At 37.8% G+C, this 13,937-nt stretch overlaps 1 protein-coding gene across 1 annotated transcript in view; it reads right to left on the bottom strand.

Annotated features, from left to right (window-relative positions):
- LOC130913145 (anthrax toxin receptor 1-like) overlaps positions 1–13,937 on the bottom strand; it is a 68,148-nt gene that overhangs the window by 43,374 nt on the left and 10,837 nt on the right. The window contains exons 6-12 of the mRNA XM_057831501.1: positions 10,342–10,421; positions 10,113–10,181; positions 8,184–8,264; positions 7,483–7,543; positions 7,269–7,367; positions 450–519; positions 296–374 (exon numbers count right to left, since the gene is read on the bottom strand). Of these exons, the coding sequence (XP_057687484.1) occupies positions 296–374; positions 450–519; positions 7,269–7,367; positions 7,483–7,543; positions 8,184–8,264; positions 10,113–10,181; positions 10,342–10,421 (539 nt within the window). The remainder of the gene's footprint in view (positions 1–295; positions 375–449; positions 520–7,268; positions 7,368–7,482; positions 7,544–8,183; positions 8,265–10,112; positions 10,182–10,341; positions 10,422–13,937) is intronic.

Raw genomic sequence — 13,937 nt, forward strand, 5'->3', positions numbered from 1 at the left:
TTTGTTGAGAGCATTGTAAAACAACGCTAGCATTTTATAACATTTAAGCTAGCTGACGTTTGCTATGCAAGTTAGCCAATTGTTCTTTTGTTTATTTATTTATTTTTTTGTATGCCGTTTGAAGCTAAGCTCGGGTATTTTAATTTATTTCTTAAATGAAAGAAAATTCTTTATTGGTATGTTAGACGGTACAAACCATTCTGATAAGTTTTTTTCGTAGTTTTGGTTTTACAATTTGTATTTAGAATGAATCTACCGAATAAGAATACTGCATTTTGAGTCATGTTGTACTCACGCAGCTCACAGTTGTAATGGTGACTGAACTGGAGATGAAACTGAGACCTTCATTCATACTGACATAAAGATTTGCTGCCCTGGAAAAGAAATAGAAAAATGACTCAACCGTCATGTCGGTGGCACTGTAGAAAATCAAGTGGTGATTATCTTACATTCCCTCATCCTGGAGCACAGGTGCCTGGCAGAGAAGATAGGTATCCTCCACTATCAAAGGTTTCACCACTAAAAACAATGATTGAAGTAGGTCAGGAAAAAAACAGTACATGAGCCAAATCTTCCAGTCTTTTCATGTTCTATCCTTTCATTGAAAACAACGTCAGAAGGCTTAAAATAACGCAATGTTTTCTGATTATCTGAAATTGATTTGTTGTTCCCAACTTGTTACTTAAGCGAATAAATGTTGGGCAATATGGGAAGGGATTTCAAAAACATTTCCACAGAAAGAAGTGAGTTGCTCCTCAAATTTCTGAGAAGAGTGTTCCCTCAAAAGCAAAACAAGTGTTTTCGATTGAAGGGGAGTAAAGCCTCTCATAGAAACACCTCAGTTTTTGTTTTCCAGGCAAATCTAGGTCTTGTCCATTTCCAGCTGGCTTTTAGCAAAGCAGCTCCAACAAGCACCATGACCAGGCCGATGTGTTTATCCTGGCAGGGGGAGAGCATACCCCAGAACTGAGGAAATCAACACGAGAGTCACATGGGTCATGAGTGATCCGCTCTCAAAAATCCAAGCAGGATAGAAGGATAAGGGAATAATGTTGCCTGAAACAACTTAGCCTCAATAGAAACTGAAACAGATCATATATAATCTTGCTAAAAGTTACCTACAGTGGGGCAAATAAGTATTTAGTCAACCACCAATTGTACAAGTTCTCTTACTTGAAAAGATTAGCGAGGCCTGTAATTGTCAACATGGGTAAACCTCAACCATGAGAGACAGAATGTGGAAGAAAAAAAACAACAGAAAATCACATTGTTTGATTTTTAAATAATTTATTTCCAAATTAGAGTGGAAAATAAGTATTTGGTCACCTACAAACAAGCAAGATTTCTGACTGTCAAAGAGGTCTAACTTCTCCTAACGAGGTCTAACGAGGCTCCACTCGTTACCTGTATTAATGGCACCCGTTTTAATCATTATCGGTGTAAAAGTCACCTGTCCACGAGCTCAGTCAGTCACACTCCAAACTCCACTATGGCCAAGACCAAAGAGCTGTCGAAGGACACCAGAGACAAAATTGTAGACCTGCGCACGGCTGGGAAGACTGAATCTGCAATAGGTAAAACGCCTGGTGTAAAGAAATCAAATATGGGACTAATTATTAGAAAATGGAAGACATACAAGACAACTGATAATCTCCCTTGATCTGGGGCTCCATGCAAGATCTCACCCCGTGGTGTCAAAATGATAACAAGAACGGTGAGCAAAAATCCCAGAACCACACGGGGGGACCTAGTGAATGACCTACAGAGAGCTGGGCCCACAGTAACAAAGGCTACTATCAGTAACACAATGCGCCGCCAGGGACTCAAATCCTGCACTGCCAGATGTGTCCCCCTGCTGAAGAAAGTACACGTCCAGGCCCGTCTACGGTTCGCTAGAGAGCATTTGGGTGATCCAGAAGAGGACTGGGAGAATGTGTTATGGTCAGATGAAACCAAAATAGAACTTTTTGGTAGGAACACAGGTTTGCGTGTTTGGAGGAGAAAGAATCCTGAATTGCATCTGAAGAACACCATACCCACTTTGAAGCATGGAGGTGGAAACATCATGCTTTGGGGCTGTTTTTCTGCAAAGGGACCAGGGCGACTGATCTGTGTAAAGGAAAGAATGAATGGGGCCATGTATCGATAGATTTCTGAGTGAAAATCTCCTTCCATCAGCAAGGGCATTGAAGATGAGACGTAGCTGGGTCTTTCAGCATGACAATGATCCCAAACACACAAGCAGGGCAACAAAGGAGTGGCTTCGTAAGAAGCGTTTCAAGGTCCTGGAGTGGCCTAGCCAGTCTCAAAATCTCAACCCCATAGAAAATCTGTGGAGGGAGTTGAAAGTCCGTGTTGCCCACTGACAGCCCCAAAACATCACTGCTCTAGAGGAGATCTGCATGGAGGAATGGGCCAAAATACCAGCAACAGCGTGTGAAAAGTTTGTAAAGAGTTATATAAAACGTTTGGCCTCCATTATTGCCAACAATGAGTACATAACAAAGTATTGAGATGAACTTTTGGTATTGACCAAATACTTATTTTCCACCATGATTTGCAAATAAATTCTTTAAAAATCAAACAATGTGACTTTCTGAGTTTTTTTCCCCCACGTTATGTCTCTCATGGTTGAGGTTTACCCATGTTGACAATTAAAGGCCTCGCTAATATTTTCAAGTGGGAGAACTTGCACAATTAGTGGTCGTTGCCCCACTGTATCTCTACTGTGCTTTTTCTTCCATTAAACAGTGTTAAATTGGACTTAGAGGCATTTCCAGTGAAGAGCACACAGGATTTAATTCCCCCTTCACTCTTTATTTACCTTTGATGAGGCCTGTTCATCTTTGATTAAAAACAATTAGAGCAACTTGTCTGTTGTTGTAGCAATTTGGAAATAACCAAATATAACTACAATGTCACTCAATGGCGCACAGACCTCCACCAAGGCTGAGCCAATGACTAAGAAAAAAAATGTAATTTCGAAAATTGCTCTATTAACCAATCAATCATGGGGTTGGTTTAGACTCCCGTAATCTTAATTCCTCTTCTTCGGAATACATTCCATTTATAAATTTTCTATATTTTCCAGATGATGTAGCCAATGTCAACACAACAGACCATAGCCTTTCCCCAGATTGGCTGATTCAGCAGACGCGTTTGATCTTTTGTTGTAATTACACCTACACCTCCTGCAGAGCTGTGGTTTGCACAGTCGGAAGTGTTTCCACAACTTTTCAATTAAACCGCCAGCAAAGACTGAGGGGAAACTGTTTGTTAGCCTTAAAGGCCTTTCACACACTTTGTCTCATGTGTGGCATTGGTTGACATCTACTTTACGGGCTGTAACAACACAAAAATGTTTAAACTGAAATGCTGAAGCAATAGCTTTGATCATACAGGATTCTGACTGTGCACCAGCCTTTTAATTAAACATCAAGAGCTTCTAATAAGACCCATCCAAAAGGTAAAACAAATTCTAACTTTACAAGATATTTATGCTCACTTTTGGTAGTATGCAGTGATCCCTCGTTTTTCGCGGTTGATCGGGACCAGAACCCGCCGCGATAAGTGAAAAACCGGGAAGTAAATAAAGACCTATATCTTCTGATTTAGCATTGGAAAGAGATACATATAAGTAGGGATGGGCAGATCGATACCAAAATATCGATATTTCGATCCAGCGCATTAAGTTTTAGGTATCGATCCCCAAGCACAAGTATCGATATTTGGAATTAATATATTTTCTTTGCACACAAATATACCCCAAAAATAGACAAACTACAGTACTTTTATTTTGTTAAAGGTCTGTTTCAATTATTTTAAAAATTATTTGAAAATTGTGTTAGTAAAATAAAATTCAAAAACGGCAAGTGACTATTGTTTATTGGATTTGCTTTTAATGATCTACTATCAGAGGCCGGTAACACGCTACTATTAATTCGTTCTTTAATTAGATAAAAAATATTTAACTTAGGTAGATTAAAATTTATATATACATAATATATAATATGAACTTCCGGTATCAATATCGGATCGGGATCGCAATATTTGGCCTTGGTATTACTTGGTATCGGATCGAATCCAAAATCACTGGTATCGCCCATCCCTACATATAAGACATGTTTTTTCACTTTTTTTCCCCAAAGTATAATCACCTCAAAAATACTTAAGTAACTATATATTTTAATGAATGTTTTTTAAACACTTCAAATGTAACAATCATAAATTTTAAACATGTTACTGTCCCACCAAATTATTTTTAAACAAGAATAAATTTTTAAAATCCTTGTCTGTATTAAATGCTTCATTGAGTGAGTTCACTCAAATCCGCTCAAGCTGTTCAACTACACACAATGAGTTGCCACAGCAACTGCTTAACAAGTTAAACGATGATTGACGCATGCGGTGCTTTGAAGCTTCGGCTTCCAGGCATCTGTGGCAAGATCAAACATTAAACACCTGTCAATCATCGTTAATTTTAATAAGCAACTCCAGCGCACTGCCTGACCAACAAAGAGCAGAGAGAGAGAGAGAGAGAGGGAGGGAGAGTGAGACTACGCGAACGGCTCAGGACAGCTCATCTGTATTTTTATTTTTTATTTTATTTTTTTAATTTACGATGGACTGAGGGCACGAAATTTGAAGCACGAAGTAGCGAGGGATCACTGTATACAGTACCACAAGTGTAAATCATCATTTTCATGATGATGTGATATTGAGTTTTTGGACAGGGATACACAGACGACAACGATCCATCCTTTTAAAAGTGGGTCGCTAAGACACCCAGTATTGTGTACCGAAGTCTACTTGTTATTGTTTTACTATTTTTTTGTTTGTTTTTAATCAAATGCTGTATTGTAATGTTGTGTTTTGGACGTTGAGTCTGTTAATAAAATCTATCTATCTATCTCTCTATATAATATTAGCAAATATTACATGGGCTACTACAATTTTATTTTGATTCAATTTAATACGAAATTATGTATATATTTAACACAAGAAGTTGGATTTCATTTGTCTAAACTTTTTTCTCCGAGGGCTGCTTTAAAAAAAATTAAAGGACGCGAGAGTTAACTTGAAGTTCTTCCATTTTCATTTCTTAACCAGAGGATCGGAATTGAGTAAAAAATATATTAGGTCTTTTAAAACGTTAAAGTATTAACTCGTTTCTTGTCATTGATGGCAATATCCATGTATATATTTGCATTACTTAAACAAACTTGACCAAAAAATGTTTAGCGGCGGCAAAAATACGTTACTTTTTTTTTTGTTACATAAATTCATTTATGTAAGAGAAAATACTGAAATTCTACAGTTTCCTATATTGATTTTAACATGTCAGGTTTTGACTCCTAGCTAATGGAGAGGCACTGTTCAGGTGACTAGCTCTATCCAGTGTCAAAGCTGAGAAAGACAACAGAACATAGGCTGAATTTTGGCTTCTTGTGTGGGCCAAATTCAATGATATTAATACATCAGTCATTCTTTGCTGCAGGCCAATAAAAATTGCAAAGCCCATAGTTGTCCCGCAGGCCATAGATTGGACACCACTGATCGAAAGGAACAAATGCACAGCACATCCAAAAGATGACAAGATTTATTCATATGTTTTGTTTTCTTTGCCAGTGAATTTGGCACCAGGCACATCATTTTCGGAGAGAATTGGTAAGTTTAACTCTGTAAAAATCTCCTACGTACACGATTTCCATTCATTTCCTATTAGGGACAAACGGTGGCTTGTCCTTACTTAGCAACAGTAGCTAATGTCATGAATATTAATGAGCGGAAGTGACGTGTTGCTTGCGGTACGCCATTGGACTATTTCTTCACTAAAATACGCAACAACTGTGTCTTGCCTCATTTGCAAAGAGACAGTTGCTGTTTTTAAAAAGATTTCAATGTGAGGCGATAATACCAAACAAGACACGCTGACATGCACGACAAGATTACAGGGAAGATACGCAGTGAGAAATTGAAGCAACTTGAAGCTAGTTTAATTTCACAGCAGTAGTATTTCACAAGAGCCCGAGAGTCGAAAGAGAACGCCACAAAGGCTAGTTGGGAGATTGTTGAAATTATTCATTAAAAAAAAATAATAAAGCAAATGTGACACACTGAATGGCTAGCTAAATTTCGCTTAAATATATTGTTCTACGTAAAGGACGTCAGCCAAGGTCGGCCCCCCCACATTTTTACCACGCCAAATCTGGCCCCCTTTGCAAAAAGTTTGGACACCCGTGGAAAGAAAACATCCTTCATGTGTCGTAATGTCTAGAGTCGTTTCTACAAGTTCCAAAAAAGCAATGCGTGATCGGCATGTTCGTTTTTGAAAGATTACCGGAGAAAAGTAGCACTTTTTACGTTGGGTCTATGCGAGGGCGGGTCTATAATGTCCCACTTCGGCTTTACTTCCGCTTTACGATGCGATGTCACGGTCTAAAAATAGCCTGCACACGGTACGCCATTTCCATCTATCCTTTAAGCGTCGGCCGTTAAGCGTCTACTTTCTTTTTTTTTTGTGTTAATTGTCGCCATTATAAAAAATGGACGTAATGGGTCACACAGAGTAATGTTGCTTAGCCCTTAAATACTTGCAACATGAAGCAATTATCAGAGAATCCCAAAATTTGAAAAATAAGGTCCAAATGAAACCTTTTTTTCCAAATTTGTAAAACAAAATGTCAAAATGAATATGTGTAATAAGCGCTCTAATATCTATAACCCATGCTAAATCATGTTTTTTTCTCATGGAACCTGCAGATGCATATGTTGACTTGCATCCATCTTTTTTTTTTTTCCAAAAAGAAATGTCAAAATTCTAAATTAATCTGAAAATCATGACATTTTAGGTGCATCAAATGTGATACATTTGGTGATAAAGGGTTAAAGTGCTGCTGCCTTTTAGTGGGTAAATGAGGAGCAGCATTTAGTGTGTAAGCTACTTCATATGCTGGTTGCAGTACTGCTGACCAATTTATTAAGTCTGTGTGCGGGCCAGACGTTATTGATTTTATGATAGAGGCTGGGGGCCAGATGAAATTTGACCAGCATTTAGCCCCCAGGCCGGACTTTGAACATGTCTGGCGTAGACCCTACACCGTTGCTCCGTAGTCACTGGAACGCAGAAGAATAAATCAGCCTTTAGAGTAATTTTGTTTGTATTGAAGCAGTTAACTGCACCACTAACTACTGAGGAGTATTTTAAATATTCCCTTTTAAACACTTTCGATATATCAGTGGCCACAATTTCATGCTGTTTCACTCACTTTTAGTAAGTGTGTCGTTAATGCGAAAGCTGCATAGGACCTTATCAACATTGCGGGCATGGAGGAATCCATTTCCTCTCACTACAACCTGGAATGACTCTGGTGGAGGAGAAAAGAAAAACAATGTCACTTCAACAATCGGTTATACTCCATTTATTCCTGTTAAGCGCCAAGTTCATGATGCTCAGCGTGAAGGGAAACCCTGCTTCCTCACCTCCTGCACAGATACTGGAGGGTTCAGCTGCCAGAATCTCAATGCAAGACTTTTTCAGGATCTAAGGAAATAAGGATCGGGGGAATAACATCAATACGAAAGCCTTATAACGGGAATAACTTGGCTTTCTCCCTAATATTTTTGCTGTGTCAGTGTTTTCGTAATGCTAATCGGTTGCTTTCAGGGCAAATTTCAAAATCGACTTGCGATACTGATCTAATTCTTGACATGATGCTGCTACTTCAACTGTTTTTAACCGCCTCTGGTGTCCACAAGAACAAGCGTGCTCCTTTAAATTCAAATGAGATGATAATGCACTGCAGATTCCAACCCCAACCTATCAAAAGACAACCTTGTTGTCACGACACACTGTTTTTAATTTCCTGACAACAGTGAGGTCACAAGACATCCAGTAAGCTTTTTGATGCTATTTGGGCCAAACATGGTCCTTATCAAAAACAGCATAGTCAAAGTCCCAGCAACTTTTTTCCTGTAATTTTGTCACAGGCAGACTTTCAAGGGTAGAGGAGCTTTAAGGATTCCAGTTCTTTAAGTCTTGCAGACTCTCTGATGAGTCTAATTCTGAGGTCATAGGGTGCAGGTATTGTATTTCAAGGGTATTTCCTGTGGACTCGACAATTTCATAACGTCACTTCTTTGCACACAGGTGTTGTTTGTGTGGACAAGAGTGACATACTCACAGAATCAATGACCCCTTGTAAAGCCTCAAATCCATCGTTGACAGGGAACACGTGGTCCTTACTGTCAGCAATCTTCGCCAGCTAAACGTGAGTAATGAAAAACACAAGTCAAATATTTTAAACCTTAGTGAAAATCTACTTCTCAGTCATTGTCCAGATGGTTACATTTTAACCTACATTTGTTAGCTAAATAAATGGCGTTGTAATGGTTTGTTTTGAAAGTGTTGGCCTTTAGTTTTTTGATTTGGGTGGATACACAGTCCTCTACTGGCAACAGTGAATATGATATAACTAGTTTCACATGGCTGAATCCAGCTGCTACCTGTTAAGACCAATGTGAGATAAGTTTTTGTTTGAGCTAATGTTTTTTTAATGCATTCGAAATTTAGTTTATAGGTATATTTACCCTTCTTTGGGGGGAATATGTGTTTGAACTAGGCATGTGCCAATTACTGGTTTCAAGGTATACAGTGGTATGAAATACTAATACCGTCCCGAAGGTATTAGCTATTTTTTATTTCCCAAAAATGCATGGAGAAATCACTCGCTTGCAGCTGTAAGGCTCAACCCTCCTCCCACAAGATGTTGCTCAGTGTCAGTAAGTCAGCTGTGTGATGGCTGGAAGTGGTGAAAATCCTGAACTTTTTACCCCCATCAAAGAAAACGAAATCGCTGGTATGGGAATACTTCGGCTACAGAAAAGTTACAGACGGCCTTAAAGGGCCAACTGACATGTAAAACATGTTTGAAGAGGGTGGCTGCTGAGGAGGCAATACCTCCAATTTGAGTTTACATTTATTCAAAATTAAAGGTTAGTAAACACTGTCATGAACATTTCCCGCCAGTTAAGAGAGTTAACTCCAGCGTGTTTAGTGTGTCTAGCAGTGGTAAAACATGTGGTAGTTTTTTTTTTCTTTCTGGCAACTGTCTGTGTTGAGTGTGTGTATAATGTAAACATGATACGAGTCATACACACATGCTTTTTATGGAAAATGATTCATTTATTTTTGTTCTTATGGTAATCATGTTGAGCTGTGGCTGTGGGTTTAGGCTCACCTAAAAGACTGCATTTATTTTATTTTTATTTAGAATATCTTGTTTTGTTTGTTTGGTTTTTTAAATTAATTTTAATTTAACATTACACTTATTTGGTCATGTTTTGAAAAATAAAAATTCTGTTCAATGGAAAATTGTTTGATTTTTTTTTTCTTCTTCTTCTTCTTCTAAACCCAGATATCACAAAGTAACACATTTTAGAGCTGTAACTGCAATTCCGTGATACTGTAAAACCATGATATTTTGGCTGAAGGTTATCAAACCGTCGGAATATAATACCAGCACATGCCTAGTTTGAACCATTTGAGCAATGTGAAAAAAAAAAGGTAGCAATTTAGCTTGCGGACTTTTGCTATGTACGTTAGCCAATTGTTCTTTTGTTGTACTTACTGTAGATCATCATTTTATTATTATTTTTTATACCGTTTAAGGCTCAACTCAGGTATTTTAAGTTTTTTATGTTCCTTATCCAAATACTCGATTATTCGAACTAACTAGTTCATCGATTAACCGACTATTAAAATAATCGATAGCTGCAGCCCTCGTTATATATAAATACACTTTATTCTTATCCTTGCAAAGTTCTTTTTGAGTAAGTTCTTATTGTGTGTTTGACTTGCACTTCATAGCAGCCCTTATGCCGGGTAGTGTTTTTTAATTGTATTCTTTTTTTCCATTGTTATTTTTGGTCAACGTTGGCATTAGTGGGGTCAGCAATAAAAAGTGCCCCCCCCCCCCAGTAGATAATGTAGTCTACCTCAAGTGACCTCTCCATCATTTTAAAATGTTGAATTGTAAAATATGTCAAATAAATGTGAAATGTTTTTCATTCTTTAGATATAGTATAGACTAAAAATGGATGTAAAAAAACACCTGAGTCTCATTGAAGTCCTTTACCCCAACACAGTAAACGGTGGCCCCCAGGGTCCGAGAGCGATTGGCCTGTCAGGTATGCAAAGATTGACAACGCAAATAAGACAACATTCCTTGCTGCACCTGGATTCAGTTACATCTAAGGGTTTCACAACAATTTTACAAAACGCATCTACACGGTCGTGTATTTTCAGCTAAATGTTCATAAGGCATGAAACAACTCTCTGACCTCTCTCTCAGCATAGTAGAAGCGATCTTCATGCAGCTCTCCATCTGTCAGAGCTATAATAACACTGGCGGTGCGGTAACCTGCAGAGGTAAACAGTTTCATTACAAACTTTAATAAATAAATATATTATATGTTTATCTAGATTAACGTCTCGGACCTCACATTCAGGAAAAACACACATTATGAAAATACATTGACACAGGTAATACTGGAAGTTCAGTGTCTGATGAAGCAGCTTCTCTTTCAAAGTGACTAAGTTGTAAGTACTATTTAGTCCAGAGGTTCTTAACTCATTTGCTCCCAAAAACGTACAAATACGTTCTATTTTTAATTGTTTCAGTGTCCCAAAGACGTATAAATACGTTTTCCTTTTTTTTTTCCACAAGAGACATCTCTGGGTTCTGATTCAATTTAACTCCAAAGCACAAAGATGAAAATCCATTCTAAAGCAATAAAACTAGCCACTGGAGGGCAGTAGCGCATTTGGTAAGACCCGCAACCCAATTCAACGGCAACGAACGGCCGGGGCGCCGGCGGAAGACGACCGAATGGAGAACAACCTAGAGGATGCCCCGGATGCCAGGTGCTGGACGACCAAGCAGAACGACCAGGACCACCAGTGCAGCGGACGATGCCGTTGAGTCCGTGCTGCTCGCCGAGCAGACCCCACAGAGATTTTAAAAAATCCAGACGGGGCGATGAGGGAAAAGCTTACCCAGCTGTCACGGCCACAACAGCGTCATCTCTTAGTTATGTGTAAATAAATTGTTACTTTGCTATCAAAAGCTAAATTTGTCTTGTTCTTTATGTTATTTTGTAAAAGGAAAACATTACTCAGATGTTTGGGCTGTAACTAAAGCAAAAAATAGCTGTGTTAAAGGCAGTTATGTTTGAAATGTATGTGTTTACAAAAAGCTCAATTTATGTTTTTTTCATCAGAAATTGGAAAATTGCTCAAACTAAGCTATTTTCTAATGCTGATTTCTAAAGAATGGAAACAGATATGAACTTATTTTTTTTCCTGCTGAAAGAAGAGTCTAATCTTTCTTTTGGTGGGTTCCATGCTTTCTAGCAATAGAGGCCTTGGGCCTTGCAAAATCAGTCAAAATCCAGTAAAACGGCCGGGAGCGAAGGGGGTTGCACCGGTGAAAATGGCTGGGAGTGAATGAGTTAATTTGGGTTCAATGGAACCCCAGGGGTTCGGCGAGTAAGTTTAAGGTTTTCGGCAAAGGGCCCTATTTTTGTAAACTGACTAAATCTAGGCAAAGTGGTGTTTTAGACCAGGTTTTGGACTAGTTTGTCTCCATTGTACAGGCTGTATTTCAATGTATTTCTTTCAACTGCTTGCCCTCTATCTAATGAGATGAGAAACTGATTTGCTCGTGGAAGGTTGACTCGTACTGGGTATGAAAAAGTACAACAGACCAACGGTCAGCGTGGACTCAAATTTTGACCTATTTTAAAACATATTTTTACAATGTGACAAAATCTGAAGAATAATTTGCTTAGTTATTATCTTTCTTAGATATATCAAGTTTATATATTTTTTAAAATTTGATTAAGAACCACTGATTTAGTCTTTATTTGGTCTTTTTAGGACTTGTGATCAGTAGACATCTGCTGATTACCAGTTTCAAGGTATATCGTGGTATGAAAATGTCAAGGTTTCCAAAATCTTCCGTCATACTGTCCCTAAGGTATTAGCTGGTTTTTATGTCCCAAATATGCATGGAGAAATCCCTCGCTTGCAGCTGTAAGGCTCAACCCTTCCCCACCCATTGTTGCACAGTGTCAAGGAGTCAGCTGTGCTACACGATGGCTGGAAGAGGTGAAACTCCTGAACTTTTTCCCACTATCGAAAAAACAAAATCGCTGGTATGGGAATACTTCGGCTACAGAAAAGTTACAGACGGCCGCAGCTTGGAGAAGTAGGGCCAACCGATATGTAAAACATGTTTGCGGAGGATGCCTGCCGAGGAGGCAATACCTCCAATATGATTTCGCATTTATACAAAATTAAAGGTTAGTAGACACTGTCATGAATGTTTCCAACCAGCTATGAGAGTTAACTCCAACGTGTTTAGTGTGTCTAGCAGTGATAAAACATGTTTTTTTCTTTCTGGCAACTGTCTGTGTTGAGAAAGAGAGTGTGTGTATAATGTAAACATGATACGAGTCATACACACGTGCTTTTTATGGAAGATAATTCTATTGTTTTTGTTCTGATGGTAATGTTGAGCTGTGGGTTTAGGCTCACCTAAAGGACTGCATCTATTTTAATTTTATTTAGAACATTTTTTTTATTTTATGTATTTCAACTTAACATTATACTTATGTTCCAATTTGCTAATATGTTTTGAAAAATAAAAATCCTGTTCAATGGAAACGTTTTTTTTTTTTTGTTTTAAATTAATACATTTTAGAGCTGTAATTGCGATACCCTGATACCGTGAAACTGTGATATTTTGTCTAAAAGTTATCATACCATCACAATATCATACCGGCACATGCCTTGTGATTAGCTATATATACACTAGAACAAAAGCTTTGCTCTTGCTGGATTTCTTTTCTTTAAGAGCAGTGGTGAAAGTGGCTAGAATTTTTTGCCGGAACGTCCCGACGTGAAGGTCGCCGCAGAGCCAGAAATTGTATCTATCTATCTATTTATTTATTTATTTATTTGGGGGGGACCTCTTAAACTGCTGAAATGCAAAGAAAACTGTTTTAGCACAGGTATTTCTATAACACATACAAAAACTGATTTTCATTCATAATTGTATTTTTTTTCAATGATTTGCAAAATAAAAGTTAACAAAAACAGCTATAATCCCTACCTCCAGTTCCAAATTTTTATTTTCCATCATTTCCTCACATACTAAATGCCAAATCTCAATGTTAACTACTTAAGAACATAGGATATATATTAAAATTGAAGTTAATGTAAAAATTTACTTTTTTTTTTTTTTTTTTTTTTTAATAATAGAGATATAAGTAACATACGTTCAGAAAAATAAGTACAAATGACTTGACTTTTAAACATTGACTTTGTTGACATTGACTTTTTTAAGTTATAAGGAAAAGAATAAGTAGCCTAACATAAATGAACAAATATAAGTCCAAAGTGCACATTGACAGCTGTTTTCTGAACCTCCCCATCAGAAGAAAATAAAACTAAATATGATAAATAAGCCTCCTCAGCTCCTTCGTTGCTTTTAAAAATTTGATCCATTTTATGTTGCATTGCCCTTTTTTGTCACATCAATTCAACAAGCTTTTTTTTTTTTTTGTTGCTGTTCCAGAAAACATGCATATTTGAACCAATGAGAGCTAACCATCTCTGCTGATCAAGCACTTTATTATGCTTGTTGTTAACACTTGTGTATGTAAATCTGATGTTGGTAGATCGTTTTCTTCTTGGAGCTGAAATGCATGTGTGGCAGCTTAGCATTTTTTTTTTGTTTTTGTTTTTTTACATAGCGTTTTGACAGTTGCTGTCATATTTTCGGAATCAAAGCACCATGTACCGGAACAGCATTCCTGAATCTTATACCGGAACTCCGTTCTGGCCCTGAATCTTATACCGGACTGCGTTTCTG

This window comes from Corythoichthys intestinalis, chromosome 3 (assembly GCF_030265065.1).
Source record: "Corythoichthys intestinalis isolate RoL2023-P3 chromosome 3, ASM3026506v1, whole genome shotgun sequence".
Lineage (NCBI taxonomy): Eukaryota > Metazoa > Chordata > Actinopteri > Syngnathiformes > Syngnathidae > Corythoichthys > Corythoichthys intestinalis.